This window comes from Giraffa tippelskirchi, chromosome 9 (assembly GCF_054371585.1).
Source record: "Giraffa tippelskirchi isolate mGirTip1 chromosome 9, T2T-mGirTip1v1.2.pri, whole genome shotgun sequence".
Taxonomy (NCBI): domain Eukaryota; kingdom Metazoa; phylum Chordata; class Mammalia; order Artiodactyla; family Giraffidae; genus Giraffa; species Giraffa tippelskirchi.
Genome location: NC_137283.1, coordinates 137498779 through 137516742, shown reverse-complemented (window position 1 = coordinate 137516742; position 17964 = coordinate 137498779). Strand labels below are relative to the sequence as shown.

Sequence of the window (17964 nt, the reverse complement as noted above, 5' to 3'; positions counted from 1 at the left end):
GGGATTTCCATGGTGTTTTTGAAATTTAAATGTTCAAATAATACACATATTAAAATTATTTTTGCAGTGTCAGTTCATTTTTGATATACTGACTTATCTTTATGAACAAAACTCAAGAGGCTTCAACACATTTTCCCAGCTCATCGCTGCCTATCTTCAAAAAGAAGCATCTTAGGAAAAAGTTATGTAATCTCAAGCAATTCAAAATTTAGCACAGTTCTCATAAATGGTATATAACCGTGAAAAAAAGGAAAATTGTTTCAGACTCGATTTTATTCATTAAATACAAACCAGAATCATGAAGTCTTTAAATTTTTTCAGTGAAAATTATGGCATTTATTACTGGCCTGTTATAGTTTTGCCTTATATTTTATTTATCTTTTAACACAGGACTATTTTGCTCAAATTTTCTTGTCTGAAAATAAAGTTTGCATGTAGTTTACATAAGTGTTTTCATGGTATTAAAACTGAAAGATCTAAAACAGGTACATGATTTTTTAAAATAGTCTTTATCAGAGCCACTGATACGTTTAGGCAATTTTCAAGGAAAATGGAGCAAGTTAATTTTTTTTTTTTATCAGCTAAATAAGCTGTGAATGAGACCACAATGGTAGCTAAATGTATCATCCATCTTTCAGTTCTAGCAAAATCTGTGAAGACTCAGCAAGCATCTTTCCCTGTTAAAGCATATGTTCAGGTTGTGGTCTTCTGGGTCTTTCATTCTACTGGCTTTTTGCTTTTTTTGGTAAGAAATGTGATTTTTACTTTCAGAAGGCAGTTGTATTTGCCTGATGTTGAAAGAGTTAATCATCTAGTAATACAAAATTTAGTCACAAGGTACCACAAATAATGTACTTTTAGGATTCCCATAATAACAGAGTACTAGTCAGAGAAACGGCTTCTCCTGAATTAAATTTATGAAGCTAGACTTTAGCAATTAATCTTCTGTTATTAATCAATACTTGCCTACCTCAGAATGTAGGATCCTGTTCTACATTTAATGGTAATTACATCTGATACAAAGCATTTTCCATGGGCCTGGTACTATTTTAAACACTTCACATTTATTTTAAGTTTTCACAATAATCTTATGAGGTTGGTACCATAATTATCCCTGTATTATGGGAACCAGGACTTGGATCCATACAGTCTAGACTTGGAATACATGCATTCGTTTGTTACACTAAACTTTTTAGCAGATTTCCTGAAATATTAGCTTTTGATTGTCTAATATGCAAACTTTTTATTGTTCCCACAAAACAGCTTATTCTTCGTCTCTGTCAAATATGTGATTTTTTGGTATTATCTGTACTTTGTGGGAGGTAGAGTTGGAGGCTTATTTGTCTTTTTTTTAAGCGGTACCTAGGCAGAATGGACATGGAACAACAGACTGGTTCCAAATAGGAAAAGGAGTTCGTCAAAGCTGTATATTGTCACCCTGCTTATTTAACTTATATGCAGAGTACATCATGAGAAATGCTAGGCTGGAAAAAGCACAAGCTAGAATCAAGACTGCCTGGAGAAATATCAATAACCTCAGATATGCAGATGACACCACCCTTATGGCAGAAAGTGAAGAGGAACTAAAACGCCTCTTGATGAAAGTGAGAGAGGAGAGTGAAAAAGTTGGCTTAAAGTTCAACATTCAGAAAACTAAGATCATGGCATCTGGTCCCATCACTTCATGGGAAATAGATGGGGAAACAGTGGAAACAGTGTCAGACTTGATTTTTTTGGGCTCCAGAATCACTGCAGATGGTGACTGCAGCCATGAAATTAAAAGACACTCCTTGGAAGGAAAGTTATGACCAACCTAGATAACATATTAAAAAGCAGAGCTATTACTTTGTCAACAAAGGTTCTGTCTAGTCAAGGCTATGGTTTTTCCAGTAGTCATGTATGGATGTGAGAGTTGGACTGTGAAGAAAACTGAGCACCGAAGAATGATGCTTTTGAACTGCGGTGTTGGAGAAGACTCTTGAGAGTCCCTTGGACTGCAAGGAGATCCAACCAGTCCATCCTAAAGGAAATCAGTCCTGGGTATTCATTGGAAGGACTGATGTTGAAGCTGAAACTCCAATACTTTGGCCACCTCATGCGAAGAGTTGACTCATTGGAAAAGACCCTGATGCTGGGAAGGATTGGGGGCAGGAGGAGAAGGGGACAACAGAGGATGAGATGGCTGAGTGGCATCACCAACTCGATGGACATGAGTTTGGGTAGGTTCCGGGAGTTGGTGATGGACGGGGAGGCCTGGCGTGCTGCGATTCATTGGGTCACAAAGAGTTGGACACGTCTGAGCGACTGAACTGAACTGAACTGAGGCAGAATGCTGACACATACTGAATATACATGTAGTATTTTATGTAGGATCAAGGCTAATTTTCAGAGTTGTCTGCATTATATAATAATTCCAGGTAATGAGCCTAATTTTTCACTAGGTGGCGGTGTGTCCTCTGAGCCAGCATTAAATCTGGAGTGCTTTTCCGTCATTGTGTTTGAGACAAAGCAGATCTTTATTGAGCATCTATTGTGTGCCAAGTTGAACAGGGCTGTGAAACCCAGGAATCAGAACCATGTGCTTTTCCAATCTTTTATACTTCCTAAGTAGTTAATTAAACCTCTGCGAGAATTTTAGTTGAACTGAAAAGCAACCTACTATTGACACTAAACATGATTTTATTTATAGAATTCATATTTATTAATGATCACCTCTGTTGGTCATTGTTGATAGGTGTATTTTTCACATTGTGACATTCTTTACCAGAGTTCATGTGATATATACCTTTACATTCCTATAAAATTTTTGTTACAGAACTTGCCCAGTAACAGTAAGCCCATGGTGTTTATTTATAAGGCCCTATACCTAACCTGTCATATTACTGATGTGCAGTAAATCCATAGAACAGAATTATCCACCCTTACATTTTATAAAAATAAAGAATGAAAGGCATGATCAATATGATCAATTAGTAAATTTGGGTCTAATAATAACAGTGGTAGTTGTAGTAGCTAACATTTATCAAGTATTTCTGCTGTCAAGCATTCATTTGTTTATTTATTATAAACATATAGAGTAGGTATTCCCTACTCTAATTAGCATTTTACATACATTATCTTTACAGTCTTTCCCAGTCCCCACAAGGTAGATGCCAGTATTATCCTCATTTTGCAGATGATAAAACTGATGCAGAGGGAAATTAACTTGTCTGACGTCACACAATTGATAAAATGATGTCACTTGCCAGACTAACTCCAGAGCTCATGTTTTTAAAACATTAAACTGTCTGCCACACTACTAATTTAGTCTTTGTATTTCCTATTTCATGAAGTAACGGAAGAAGGTAGCCATATATACCTGTGGTGAAATGTAGTGTTTGTTTTCAATTTTCTTATTTAGGAAGACCCCTAAAAATTAAAACTTTGGTTGTCTAGCTGCTGCTGTTGGGGATAGTTATAATACATTAAGCCATTCTATTCTCAGTATAGTCCAAAATATGAATTTTCTTTATTATGTAATATTAAATTTTATTTTAATTAATATTTTAATATAACTGCTTTTACAGTATCTTTGCAATAAACTAATGTCTAGTTGAAATTTGACATCTGTGGTTTTATATATAATTTAATGTTCTTAAAGTACAAATTATGAATGATTCAAAAACAGATATTAATATTATACTTGGATAATATCCTTATATATCCTATAATATAAGGATAATATAATCCTTATACTTGGATAAGATTAAGCTGTAACATATATAACTGATTGTAGGGTAACATTTTGGATATCAATTATTAGGTTAGTAGGAGAAATTAAGCTAGCATGGCAACCCACTCCAGTATTCTTTCCTGGAGAACCCCTTGGACAGAGAAGTCTGGTGGGCTACATACGGTCGATAGCGTTGCACAGAGTTGAACACAGCTGAAGTGTTTTAATGTTACACACGTGATGGATACTCTGATAGAAAGCTTGTGTCATTTAAGGATTCAGGGCTTGTGGAAAATGTCGTCAACTTAATGAGTTTGAGCACAAACCAGAGTGCTGAATTTCTCATCCAGGCATTTGCTTATTCTTACATTGGTGCTTTTTAAAATGCCCCCAAAAGAAAAAAAAAAAAAATGTTACTGTTCGAAATAGACAACCTTGTGGAGGGAAAGACTGAAGAAGGAACTAGAGCATTTTGGTTCTAGACAAAAGGATATCACTTTCTATTTGACACTGGTCAAAAAATTTATCATTTCTACATCTGTTTTTTCACCTGAAAAAATAATTTTCTATCATATCTCAGTGTTTTATTAAAGGATAAAATGAAACTAGAAAGCAAAGACATGGAGCATTGATTCATGAAGCAGTCTACAGCAGGGAAATCCTAGCTATTTTCTGTAGCAGTAAACTATTTATTTCTCTAATTTTGAAGTCTGGGAAGTCCAAGATCAAGGGACTGACAGATTCTGTGTCCAATGAGAGCCCACTTTCTGGTACATAGATAACGCCTTTTAACTGTTAACTTCTTATGGTGGAGGGGGCAAGGGAGCTCTCTGAGGCCTCTTATATAAGGGCACTAGTGCCATTCATGAGGGCTCTGCTCTCATGACCTAATCACCTCCCCAAAGCCTCACCTCCTAATATCATCACCGTGGGAGTTAGGATTTCAGGATAGGAATTTTAGGGGAATGTAACATTCAGACCACAGAAATTCTCTTCAGGAAGCAAATGTGAAAGGAAAAGCAGGAGGATGCTACATAACTGCAGAATGCTAGGAAACTAGAGCAGTAGACTTCCCAGCTTATAGTAATGCTATTATAATTAGAAATAGAAATATTTGTAAGGTATCTGGGCTTCCCAGGTGGTGCTAGTGGTGAAGAACCCGCCTGCCAATGCAGGAGACACAAAAAGACATAGGTTCAATCCCTGGATTGGGAAGATCCCCTGGAGGAGAACATGGCAACCCACTCCAGTGTTCTTGCCTGGAGAGTCCCATGGACAGAGGAGCCTGGTGGGCTACATCCACGGGGTCACAAAGAGTTGGACATGACTGAAGCAACTTAGCATGCATGCACACATAAGGTATCCAGTAAGATGATTATGTACAGTAACAGGGCTACGTATAGTAGCAGATGTTGACCAAAGTATTAAATGTTGAACCAAAAGAAAATCTTACTGTTAATATAGTGTAAGAGAAAGACTGTGCTTATTTTTTAGTTATATTTTATTATGAAGTTAATAACATAAGTATACATAAATTTTAATAATGACAAACCTTGTATTCTCTTCAAATGCAAAGAGTACAGGATTAAAATATCTTATTTCCTCCATTCTTCCTCCTATAAAGATAAACATCTCCTGAGCAAACCACTTTATTTTTTATGATTGTTTAAGGCCAGAACATACACAAAAGCACCGAACTTATATATATAAATCAGGATAGAGTGTCAGTTATGAAAACATTTTTAAGAACTTTTTAAATTATATAAAATGTAGCATCCCGAATTTTAGATGAAAGAAGGTACATTTAGAAGTATTTTGATGGATACAGGAAGGAAAGGAAACGACATTTCCGTTAAGCAAATGTAGTTGTCAGCTTTGTGTTCTCAGCACCTTGTCCATTGCTTTGCGGTACCACTCAGCACATAGCAGGAATTTCTTGTTGGCCTCCAAAACTTCAGACCCGCGAAAGGCAGGCAGTGTCTTTGTATTCCCAGGGCCTGCCCTAGTGCACTACTCAGAGCCATGGAAGGATAGGGATGCGGCTGTTAGAACTGCGAGCTTTCAACATAATCCGTTAGGTTAGAGCTAAATTAACACAAAGAAGAGAAAAGGGCAAAGTGAAGAGCTACAGTTATCAAATTGCAACATCGCACTCTAACTATGGCCTATATAATAATGATTTAGAAAGCTGTAAGTGTTAGAAGCATAGAGCTTAAAGGAATTTCAGAAACCACCTATTATAATCTATTTTGTAATGAAATAATCTGTACAGTCTTGTACAAATAGACATTTCTAGTGGGTGGAGGAGGGGAAAGAATACAATAACTAGTAGGCAGCCTGTTTGTAGTATCTGAGAAACTGGATCTTTATGAATATTACTGGAGATTGTTTTATGGCTCTTCACAGAACTAAAGGAGCTAAAGATAAAGTAGGGTGTTAATTTGACTCCTTGAAATCCAGTCAGATAGCTTTTCTACAGAAAATTCCCTTTAGACAATAGAAATAAGAATTCATAATTGCATGGGGTTTATTTTTGTTATCTGCATCCATTTAGGCCTTTTTAATCCTTTCTGAAAGGCATCTTAATGCTTGGAAAAATAAAGAAACAAATACTTAGGCAATGCCTTTTGTAATTTTACTAGTTAGATAAATTTCTTTTTTAAAAAAGGAAAAATGTTTAGCATAGCATAATGCTTAAAAAATACAGTTTGGCAAAAAGAATAAAATATTACCAAAATCCTACTATTCTGTATAGCTGTTGCTTATATTAGCATTGGTGCTTCTAATGAAGTGAAATCATGGTTGACTAATGTGTATTTGTGGGCTTCCTTGTTGGCTCAGTGGTAAAGAATCCACCTGCCAATGCAGGAGATGAGGGTTTGATCCCTGCGTTGGAAAGATCCCCTGGAGAAGGAGATGCAAACCACTCCAGTATTCTTGCCTGGGAAATCCTATGGACAGAGGAGCCTGGCAGGCTACAGTCCATGGGGTCACAAAAGAGTCAGACACAACTTAGTGACTAAACAACACAAGGAGTCAGAAGATGCCATTAATTAGTTAAACCCGGTTTCACTTTCCATTCATAGTAGCAGAACCCAATGAAATGTTAAAAGTCCAATTTTATTTTTTTTACTTTTCATTTTGTATTGTAGTATAGCCAATTAACAATGTTGTGATAGTTTCAGATGGACAGCAAAGGGAGTCAGCCATACAAATACATGTATCCATTCTCCCCTAAACTCCCACCACCCAGCCAGAACGTAGCACTGAGCAGAGTTCCCTAGGCTATACAGTAGGGAAAGGACAATTTTAAAAAGCAAATAAGGCAAAGATCATGCAACATGATTTTTACATCTTGATTCATTCATCCCTGACTCATCTACTGGTGTTAAACCTCCAGTCTTTGAGCACTTTTCTTTTACAGCTTCCAAGTTTCTCTTTGTTCTTTACACAGTCTTCTATTTGAGGTAGATAAATGTTCTGAGTGTTAGGAAAAGAAGTCCAAATTGTATACTGAAAGATGATAGTCAGACCCACAAAAATCGAAGTGTTTACACAGCTACACTTCCAACTGAGAGCAGTGATTGGTGCTGAGGAATGCGCATCACTACAAGGGTGAGTGGTAAGGTGGGCTCCTTCAATTTTGTCCCCTGGTTCTTCCCACTGTCAAAGTCTGCAGGCAGAGAGCCCCTATTGTCCTTCAGCTATTCCTCACTTAGAACCTGTGAATGAAGTAGTACATGAATATAAAGATCAAAGACCTAAAATTGTTTATACGTGCTCTCTCATACTTCTTGAAACCAAGGTTGATAACTTTTAAGAAAAGTGATCGTCTTTTTGTATATTCATGATATTGCTTTTTAAACTTTTTTCTTCTGATTAATAATGCATTGTGAGAAACTTTCCATTGTGATAATTATACATATGTACATAATTTTAGTGGCTGAATTCTGTTTCATTAAGTGAATACACTGATTTATTTAAACAACTGTTGTTGCACAATTACACTGTTATATGTTTTTCGTTATTTTAAGCAATACTTTAGTACACACCTGCCTACCCTTACTCAGTTTATTCCTTAGGAAAAAAATACCTTGAAGTACAATGGGTTACTGGAATAGGCAATAAAAGAAACAGCACTTTACAATTTGCCTTTTTCTCTTTATTTCTGCTTTAATTATTAGTAAGGTTGGCTATATAGTTCTTGTTTTGTGATTTTTCTGTAATGGTCATTTGCCCATTTTTCTGTTGGATTATTTATTTTTAATTGATGTGATGGGGATTCTGAATAATTACCCCTTCTATCACTTTTTGCTAGCAGTTTTATTGAGGTATAACTGACTAATAAACTGTGTATATGTATTTTTTCTTTTTAGATTTTTTTTTTAGTGTGGACCATTTTAAAGTTTTTACTGAATTTTTTACAGTATCATTTCTGTTTTATGTTTTGTTTTTTTGGCCTCTAGGCATCTGGGATTTTAGCTCCCTGACCAGGGATCCAAGCTGTACACCTTGCATTGTAAGGCAAAATTTTAATCAGTGTACCTCCAGGGAAGTCCTCCTAAACTGCATATATTTTAAAAGTACATAAAGTACATGCTGATAAGTCAAGACATATTTATATACTTGTAAGACCATCACCTCAATCAAGATAATGAACATATCCATCATCCCTCAAAGTTACTTTGTGCTCCTTAGTCATCTCCCTACCTCCTTCTCCCACCAGGCAAACACTGAATTAATTTGAATTTTCTAGATTTGCATATAAGTGAAACAGTATATGCCATGTACTCTTTTTTTTTTTGTTCTGGCTTCTTTCACTCATACTTACTTTGAAGTTCGTCTTACTTTGTGTTCTAGAGTTACTAAACACAAAGTGTTTTAGAAGCACACACTTTGTGTTTTAGAGTTTATCAGTAGGTCCTTTTTATTTCTGAATATTATTTTATTATACTGCTGTATCATGGTTTGTTTTTCCATTCACCTGTTGATGGACATTTGAGTTTTATTTAGTTTTTAGCTACTACAAATAAAGATTCTGTAAATATTCATCTACATGTGTTTCTATAAACATATGTTTTTATTTCTCTTGAGTAAATTCCCAAGAGTAGAAGGACTGGATCACATTGCAGACATATGTTTTAAGAAGCTGCCAAACTGTTGTCTAAACTGGTTGTATCATTTAATTTTCCTACCAGTATTCTGTGTTTCAGTATCTCTGTATCTTTTCAAAATTTGAAATGGCTAATCTTTTTAATTTTAACCTTTGTAATTGGGTAGAGGGCTATTTCATTTTGGTTTTAATTTGCTTATCTTTAATTACTAATGATGGTAACCACCTTTTCGTGTGCTCACTTACCATCCATATTTCTTCTTCAGTGAATTGTCTGTTCAAATCTCTTGCCCACTTGTAAAATGGGCTTGTTTGTTTTCTGATTATTGAACTTTGAGAGTTAGGTTTCCTTTATACACATGGTGCTCTATCAGATATATGACTTGTAAGTATTTCTCCCTGTCTTTGGCTTTTCTTCTGTCTTAAGAGCTTTGAAGAACAGACTTTGAAATTTTTATGAAGTCCAAAATTACCATTTTTTCTTCTGTGGATTTTTAAGTTGCATAATTATATAATCAAGGAAGTACTGTTTTAAATAATTATGTTTTTATCCTTTGTACTTACAGGCATTAAAATTTTTTCAAATCCATTTATTTTAAATGATCAAATGAGATGCTTGTGAAAGCATCCTGAAAATCACAGAGTTACAATAGAGGTGCTATTTCCTTCCTCCTCCTTCCCCTCCTCCTCATCATCACTGTCATCAAAAACATTCAACTTCTGAGCCATCTGTTCTGCTCTGGAGAATTAATCCAAAGGAAAAAATCCTTAAAAAAAACAAATTACTAAAGCACTTACTCACATACCTCCCAGGTGGCTCAGACACTAAAGAAACTGTCTGCAATGCAGGAGACCTGAGTTTGATCCCTTGGTCGGGAAGATCCCCTGGAGGAGGGCACGGCAACCCACTGAATATTCTTGCCTGGAGAATTCCACGCACAGACAAGCCTGGTGGGCTATAGTCCGTGGGCTCGCAAAGAGTCGGACACAGGATGAGCAATTTAGCACTTTCACTTTTCTTTACTTACATATGGTCTATAATGAAGGAAAACAGAAAACATTATAAGTATTTAACAATAGGAGAATACATAAATAAACTGTGTTGCTTCTTTCAATGAGATATTGTAAGGCATTTATAAATGTAATTATACAGTTGTAGAAATAGAAGAAAATTACATTTAAATTGAAAAACTGTTAAATTGTGTTTACACTGATACCTTACATAAAATGTACATATGGATAAAGATTAGGAGGGGCATAGAAATATGAAAACGGTTGTTTTAAAAGATAGGTTTGTGAATAATCATTTTTATTGTTTTTGTATTTTCTTTAATTCTACTTTGTGTTTTTTTGTACTATGTTTTCTGTCTGTATCTCTTTAAAGCTAGGGTCACATTCCAGTATGTTATATTTACCAATCCAAGATACAGCATGGCCTTCCAGGCTCAGTTATACATGAGGTTACCTGTGAAATTAGTTTATTTCCTTCTTTATGGTTTTGTCAGTCATGTTGTATTATTATTATGCAGTATTTAAAATGTTTTATGCACTTTCTGATCATGTGTTTAATGCTACTGTTTCATGGCTTAGTTTTGCCATTGTGCTTTTACTGTGATGATGAATTAATCATGGACTTGTTTTTTTTCCAGTTGCCCAGCAGGAGGCTGAAATGTTCAGACGCTACAAGGGAACCTTTTCATTACCTGGAATACACCAAAGTCAAGATGCTTTATGCACCTGCCCTAAACTGCCTCATCAAGGATCCTTTCAGATTGATGGCTATGTCCCCACTGAACATTCTTCAGTGAAGATGCAGCAAGTGAAACAGAGAATTGATTCTGTCACAGTATGTCTATTTCATTTTATGCAGTAGACAAGTTGGAAACTTTAAAACCATTTCAGCCTGTTTTACACACCCATGCCAATAAATATTAATTGAATGAAAAAATGGAAAAAGTGTGTGTTAGTCACTCAGTCACGTCCAACTCTTTGTGACCCCATGGACTTTAGCCCACCACACTCCTCTGTCCATGTAGATTCTCCAGGCAAGAATACTGGAGTGGATTGCCATGCCCTTCTCCAGGGGATCTTCCCAACCCAGGGATTGAACCCAGGTCTCCATCTTTTATAGCTGTCATCCTCAGATAAATGAAAGGATGTAAGAACAAATGAAAGTAGATGTACAGGAAAAATTTTAAAAATTTCAGAAAAATATTTTTTAAGATATGAAATCAAAGGCAAGGGGGAAGTAAATTGATAATTTATTATAAGAGAAAAGCTTATTTGTCTTAGAATCATTGACTTATTTAGCTTTTGCTAAACTTTTCCTTTTAAAAATTATTCAGACGTACACTTTGGGATGGAGGTAGATCGAGGCTTCCTTTGGAAATGAAAGCTTTGGCTATGTACTGTGGTTTTGTAAAACCATATATTTCCCGTGTTAAGAGAATTCTTTGAACTTTTTTTCAAATGTTCTCTGCAGATTGTTTTCTCTCAAAATGTAAGTAGTATGTATGGGAGTAAAAACAAAATGTCATCCTTGTTCCCACGGAAGCTCCATTCTTTTTACATTTTGCAGGCATTTAGATTGACTAGATTCCCACCTTTGGTCACAGTGCCTTTTCTCATATTTTCTGAACTGTGTTTTGTTTGTTGTTCAGTCACTAAGTCTTGTCTGACTCTTTGCAATTCTATGGACTGCAGCATGTCAGGCTTCCTTATCCTTTCTTATCTTCTGTAATTTGCTCAAACTCACGTCCATTGAGTTGGTGATGCCATCCAACCATCTCATCCTGTCACCTCCTTCTCCGCCTGCCCTCAATCTTTCCCAGCATCAGGGTCTTTTCCAATGAGTTGGCTCTTTGCATCAAGTGGTCAAAGTATTGGAGCTTCAGCTTCAGCATCAGTCCTTCCAATGAATATTTAGGGTTGATTTCCTTTAGGATTGACTGATTTGATCTCCTTGCTGTCCAAGGGACTCTCAAGAGTCTTCTCCATTTTAGCAGACCCCAAATTCCTTTTTCTGTTAGGTTTCTGTTGCTTAGTTTGTAAGAGACTCTGTCATTGGTCTTCTATGTAGAAGTCTAATAGAAAAAACTGTATCACTTCTATATTATATAAGAGTGTATCCCTGAATATACTTCTTTCTTTGTAACCACAGAAGGCATGTTTTTCTAAGAAAATATAGTTCAAGTTTAGGGTGTGATTTGTGTATGGGTGAAATTTGCATAAGTTCAGCTCTGCAGACATTTCATAGGTGTTAACTCGTGAATGAGTAAAAGTTGCCAAAAATAGATAATTTACTGTTCTTGGTAGCTTTATTCTTTACTCATAATAAAACTCAGCAAACTGTTTCATACTTAAAAGAGCCAGCACTGTGCTACCACTGCAGCATCACCTACAGGCTCTGCAACCCAGCGAAGACCTCACAGGTAGAGAGAATCTTGAGAGCAGTGACACTGCTCGTTCTAAGGTTTCAGACCCAGAAATTTGGTCTTATCAGTATATCCAGAGCTCCTCAGAATGTGGGGTACCTGCTAAGAGTAAGCAGTCCTACAAAAAGTTGATCTATAAACTTAAATATCTTATAATGAAAAGTATACCTCTTCAGCTGCCTGAGCACTCAAGACCACTCTCCCTTTTAAAAATTTACCTACTATCTAGGTCAGTGATCAGAGTCATAGGGTTTGAATGGGTTTAAAAAATACTTTAGAGACTTCACTGGTGGCCCCGTGGAATAAGATTCTATGCTTCCAATGTAGGGGGCACAGGTTTGATCCCTGGCTGGGAAACTAAAAATCCCATGGTGTGGCTAAAAAAATTTTAAATAGAAATTAATTAATTAAATAAAATGCTGTATGTCAATTTTGAAAAAAAAATGATTAATTTTCTCTACCCCACAAGAGATTTCATCTTACAATAATTGGTGATAGTTAACACCTATTTAATTATGGTTGCTATGCTATGCTATGTTAAGTTGCTTCAGTCGTGTCCGACTCTGTGCGACCCCATAGACGGCAGCTCACCAGGCTCTGCCGTCCCTAGGATTCTCCAGGCAAGAATACTGGAGTGGGTTGCCATTTCTTTCTCCAGTGCATGAAAGGGAAAAGTGAAAGTGAAGTCACTCAGTCGTGTCCGACTCTTAGCGACCCCATGGACTGTAGCCTACCAGGCTCCTCCGTCCATGGGATTTTCCAGGCAAGAGTACTGGAGTGGGGTGCCATTGCCTTCTCCGTAATTATGGTTAGTAACTGACATAATGAATTCTCAGTACTGTGCTAAGTGTTTTACATGTTCATTGTATTTAACCCTCAAAACCATCCTATAACATAGATGCTAGTATTATCCCCATTTTAGAGAAGATTCTAGTTGAGGCTTTCAGAGATTAAGCAATGTTGCCAGTCTTATGCAAATGGAAACATTGGAGCTGAGATTTAATCCAGGCTATCAGAATCCCATGCCCCAGTCAGTTTTACTGCCTCCTTTTAGTGACTGAGATTACTAATATCCTTTAGATGTAGAGTATGTCCCTTCGCAATTTCTGGATTAAAAAAAAAAGGGCGTTCTTCTTTTTTCAGTTCTCTTTTTCTCTAAACTCCCACATTGTTACCATTTTTCTCTAGTTCTATACTAGACTGATGATATATGCTGGCTAACCTTAACTGGACTTGAGTATTATTTGTGTCTGTTTAGCAGCAAATTTTCAAGCCATTCATGTTGACTTTGACTAATTTCTTTTTTCAAAAGTGACTTTTTCTAGGTCTTACCCCCGGAGCTGCAGGCAATTCCTTTCTTTTGTGCCTCCAGTCACATACTTGACTCTTCAGAAGTGTTTATTGTTAGATTTCCTCTGGAGTAAATTATTAATATGTATGGGTATTGTTATTTATAGAGATAATTATATACTACAGTTCAGAGTGTGTCTTTTAGATATGTTAGTGTTCCAGTACAGAATTTTAGTGTTTACATTAAGTTTATTGAGGAGACAAACTTTTCTCCTGTGAGGAGACACAGGCAGATACATGTGGGCCTTCCAGAGTCTTGTTTGCCAGTGCCTTTTCTTTTGGCAAGTTAAATTTACCAAAGTCACGTCACTGAGTCTCTTAATTTTACACTCTTCCCAGCTCATTGGAAACAGTGCAGAGTGACACCTGCATGTGATAGATTAAAAAACACTCTCCCAGATGTTGATTTTGGTTTTTAAAAGATGAATAGTTGAATGTGTTGAAAAGAATTGATATTTTTAAATGAAATTATGAATATCTCTTTACTTACTTTATTGTATTTCTTTTAGGAGGTGATACGAGCCTGTGCAGCAAAGGTGAGTGGTATTTTATTACCAGGAAGACAACTTCAGTTTCCATTGTGATGAACCAAAGACTTGAAATGTACCATTCATAGTTTTAATAGAACTTTTGAAAAACTTCATCTGATACCTATTTGTTACAATTGAGATTGAATTTATCAAAGAATCATAATACTGGAACCTGAGAATTCAGCAAGTAACGTAATATTTTTGAAGATTTAAGAATATTAAGGAATTGAGATGTATCAATACTTTCAGTAAAGGGTCAGTAAGATCATTTCCTTCTCTGAGAAAAATATAATGTGATACTTTATAGGTAGGAGACATCAACACATTTCCAGTATGTGAATGGGGCATAAAGTATATAAGCCTTGAAATGAATGGAAGCTGTGCACAAATAGTAATAATATATTGTGCTCTGGATTATTTGTGCCTTTTTTCATACTTCCTTTCCCATTTAACTATGTAACAGTCCTGAGGGACAGGTTAAAGACGATTATTATTCCAGTTTTAGAAAGGAGGAAACTGAGGTTGAGAGAGGTTTAAGTGATTTGCCCAAGACCCCAAAGTCAGTCTGAAAACAGAGATTGGTACAAAGAGGCTCTTGATTGGTAAACAATTGCAACTAAACTATATCTGGGTTGCTTTCAACCTAGCAACTTTCTTTAGCTTTCTTCCTTTTACAAGCAAGGTTATTTTATATACAAACTTCAACTCAGTTGTCAAGAAAATAAGTTTCATTTAAAAGAGTTGGAATGACACCACTTGTCCATTCTTCCCTCTTATTTTCTCCTGTCCATTTCCAAAATGCAGGTGAATCATGAGATATCCGTTTATTTGTCACATATGGTTATATATTGTCACAAAGTAAAAGAGTGAGGTCTCCGGAAGGGAAAGAATTAAAGTGGCATTAGTACAGTCAAAGCCTGCTTTATGTAATGTCAGTGCAATAGAAATACTGTCTTTACTCAGCGGACACCTCCTACCACGTGGCAGGTGCTTAGAATACAGAAGTTAGTAGGCTATTGTCTCGTTCCACATGAGGCATCTTGTGGAGGAAATGTGTCAGAAAACACTAGGCTTATCCCATCACTGAGCTGTCCAGTATCAGTCAGGACCTATCACTTTTTTACCTAATTATCACAAGTCAACAGGAAATAGAATAGAGACAAGGGGAAGGAAGATGGGGGGTGGGGGTGGGGACGAGAACAAGCTTTATTCTGACTTGAGCTGCAGATGTTCAGGAAACTTGTTCCTGATAGCAATGATTGGTGTAATGATTGTAGCTCCAAGATTACTAAATGTTCTTAAGTATGTATAGTGTATAAAACTGGAGTCAAAAAATAGTTTATCCTCTTGATTATCAGTTCAGAGCTATTTCTCTTTATTTTTACAAATATGTTTTATACCCCTCTTTTGTAATGCTGTCTGAATGTCCAGAGAGTAAAGTGTTCTGCACATAGTTGGCAAGGCTTTATGGAGAACATCCTCTGCTAATCTGGAAACTTCCTGAGGGTGGAGGTTCATGTCATTCATCTTTGTGTTCCTAGTACTTAAGAAAAAGTAGAATAAATTATGATTGAAAATATGACATTTTCGGAAATCAGTCAAGGTATGGAAAGATTGGGCTTCCCAGGTGACGTTAGTAGTAAAGAACCTGCCTGCCACTGCAGGAGACATAAGAGATGCAGGTTTGATCCCTGGGTCAGGAAGATTCCCTGGAGGAGGGCAGAGCTACCCACTCCAATATTCCTGCTTGGAGAATCCCATGGACAGAGGAGCCTGATGGGCAACAGTCCATGGGGTCACAAAGAGTCGGACACAACTGAAGAGACTTAGAAGCAGTAGCAGGATCATGGAAAGATTAACCTACTAGTGTCTTTAGTTATTTTCTTTTTTATGATGGTTTTATTGAGATATAATACACATACCACAATAGTCATGCTTTCAAAGTGTACAGTTTACTGGGTTTTATCATATACATAGAATTGGCAACCATCACTACTGTCTCTCCAAAAAGAGAGATTATTCCCTCCAAAGAGAAACCCCATTATCTCTTAGCAGTCATTCTCTATTTCCGGGTAAGGACATGCACACAGGCACACACACACACGCACTCCCAAACAAAGCACTCAAACTCCTGGTAACCAGCAGGAGTGGTTTATACTTTCTGTCTCTATATAATTTGCCAATTCTGGTTATTTTATATAAATGGATTCATAAAATATATGGTCATTTATTACTGGCTTTCTATAGCTTAGAATAGTGTTTTCTTGAGTCCACTTGATAAGGAACTAATCCTGTCCTGCGAAAGTTCTCATCTAGATATTAAACTGACATGCTGAAGGAGCAGAAAGAAGACCACTAATCAAGTGGGATAGTGAGCAAGCGAGAAAGAACAGTGTTTCATGACAAGTTGGGGAGAAGCTCAGGAGATCAGGCCTGCCTTTTAAACGGTCTTGAAGCATAGTAATGTAGAGGAAGAAAAGCTTTACCTTCTGCCCTTATAGGTTCTGTGACTGGTCTAAGGATTAAATTGGCATAGACAGATTAACAGGAGAAAAAAATGCAGTTTTAATTTCATACATATGTGAGCCCCACAAAGATGTGGGATGCCAAAGACTGCCAGGTAGCTGGGGCTTATATACAATCCTGAGCCTAGAAAAGGGAAGGAGGAGTCTGACACTTCTGGGGCAGAAGGCAACTCAAGGGAAGATAAGAGGAGGAACTGGTTGGTAGACATCAGTCTCTCAGGTGAAAAAGTTGTCCCTAATGATAGATGGCTCTTTTCCTGGTATAGACCCCCATTCTAATGTCTGTTTCTCTTACAAAAGATAGCTTCCACTCTGTGTTCAGAACACCTGTGTTTATAGTTTCTCAAAGTAATCCTTATGCAAAAGAGGCACATTTTGGGGTGGCATATTCTACTGTCCTTCAGTAAGGAGTTTAGGATATTAATTTAATTAGAGAAACAAGTGACTGAGATGTCAAGTTGGAAAGAACGTGAGAACGGATTTTAAAAGGTGAGTAATAGTCTTCAGTTCAAGGAAGAGGAGATTGTGGCCTATACTAGGATGGTGTTACAAGATAAACTGAGGCACATTAAACATTTTAGGAGGGTTTTCTTTGAGCAAAAATCGATTCGAATTGGTTAGGGCCAAGCCAAGGATCATTTAGAAGCTTTTTACCAGCAGGAGCTGGGGAAAGACTCCTAGAGAGAAAAAGCAGAAGCAAAACAAAGAAGTTACTGATTGGCTATAGTTTAAAGCCCAGTTGGCTATTGGGATTAGTTGTCCTTAGGTTTCAGTGTTGAAACCTCGAAGTATTTACAGGCTTAGATTTTGATTTGCTTATGTGATCATAGGCCACCTGGCATTAAAGCCACTTCAGTCTAATCCTTGAATTGGTTTAAGAGTTGTAATAATGGGACTGCAAGCAGTGGACAGATTTGGGATATATTTTAGAAGTAGATTCAGCACAATGTGGTGATGAATTAGATGTGGTGTAAGTGAGAGAATGAGAAATTAGAAATCACTTCTATGTTGCTGCTTTCAGCCACTGTGTAGATGCTGGTAGAGCTTTTTAATGAGATGAGGACTACTAGAATGGAGTTTTCTATATGAATGTAGCTGAGAAGTAGGCAATTAGATATTGGAGCCTTGAGCTCTGGGGAGAGCTCAGGGTAAAAGCCATATTTGTTCTAAACTGTCAGATTTGGTAAGATCACCTGGAGAGAGAGTATAGCTAAGTACCTGAGACCCTGAAGAGAGTATGTCAGAAAATCTCACAGGAAGTATTTTAAGAAAGAGGAGTGATAAGCAGTCACATACTATT

The 17964-nt window shown here is 36.7% G+C and overlaps 1 protein-coding gene across 50 annotated transcripts in view; it reads left to right on the top strand.

The window, feature by feature from the left end:
* AHI1 (Abelson helper integration site 1) overlaps positions 1-17964 on the top strand; it is a 210148-nt gene that overhangs the window by 67158 nt on the left and 125026 nt on the right. For 33 of the 50 annotated variants that reach the window (XR_014065017.1, XR_014065016.1, XM_081528743.1 and 30 more), the window contains 2 exons: positions 10475-10671; positions 14119-14145. Coding sequence is in view for 36 of the 50 variants with exons in the window: in XM_081528743.1 (XP_081384869.1) it covers positions 10475-10671; positions 14119-14145 (224 nt within the window). In the remaining 14 variants the exon portion in view is untranslated. Of the gene's footprint in view, positions 1-10474; positions 10695-14118; positions 14146-17964 lie in introns of all 50 variants that reach the window. The other 17 variants (XR_014065020.1, XR_014065021.1, XR_014065018.1 and 14 more) reach the window with 2 other exon arrangements.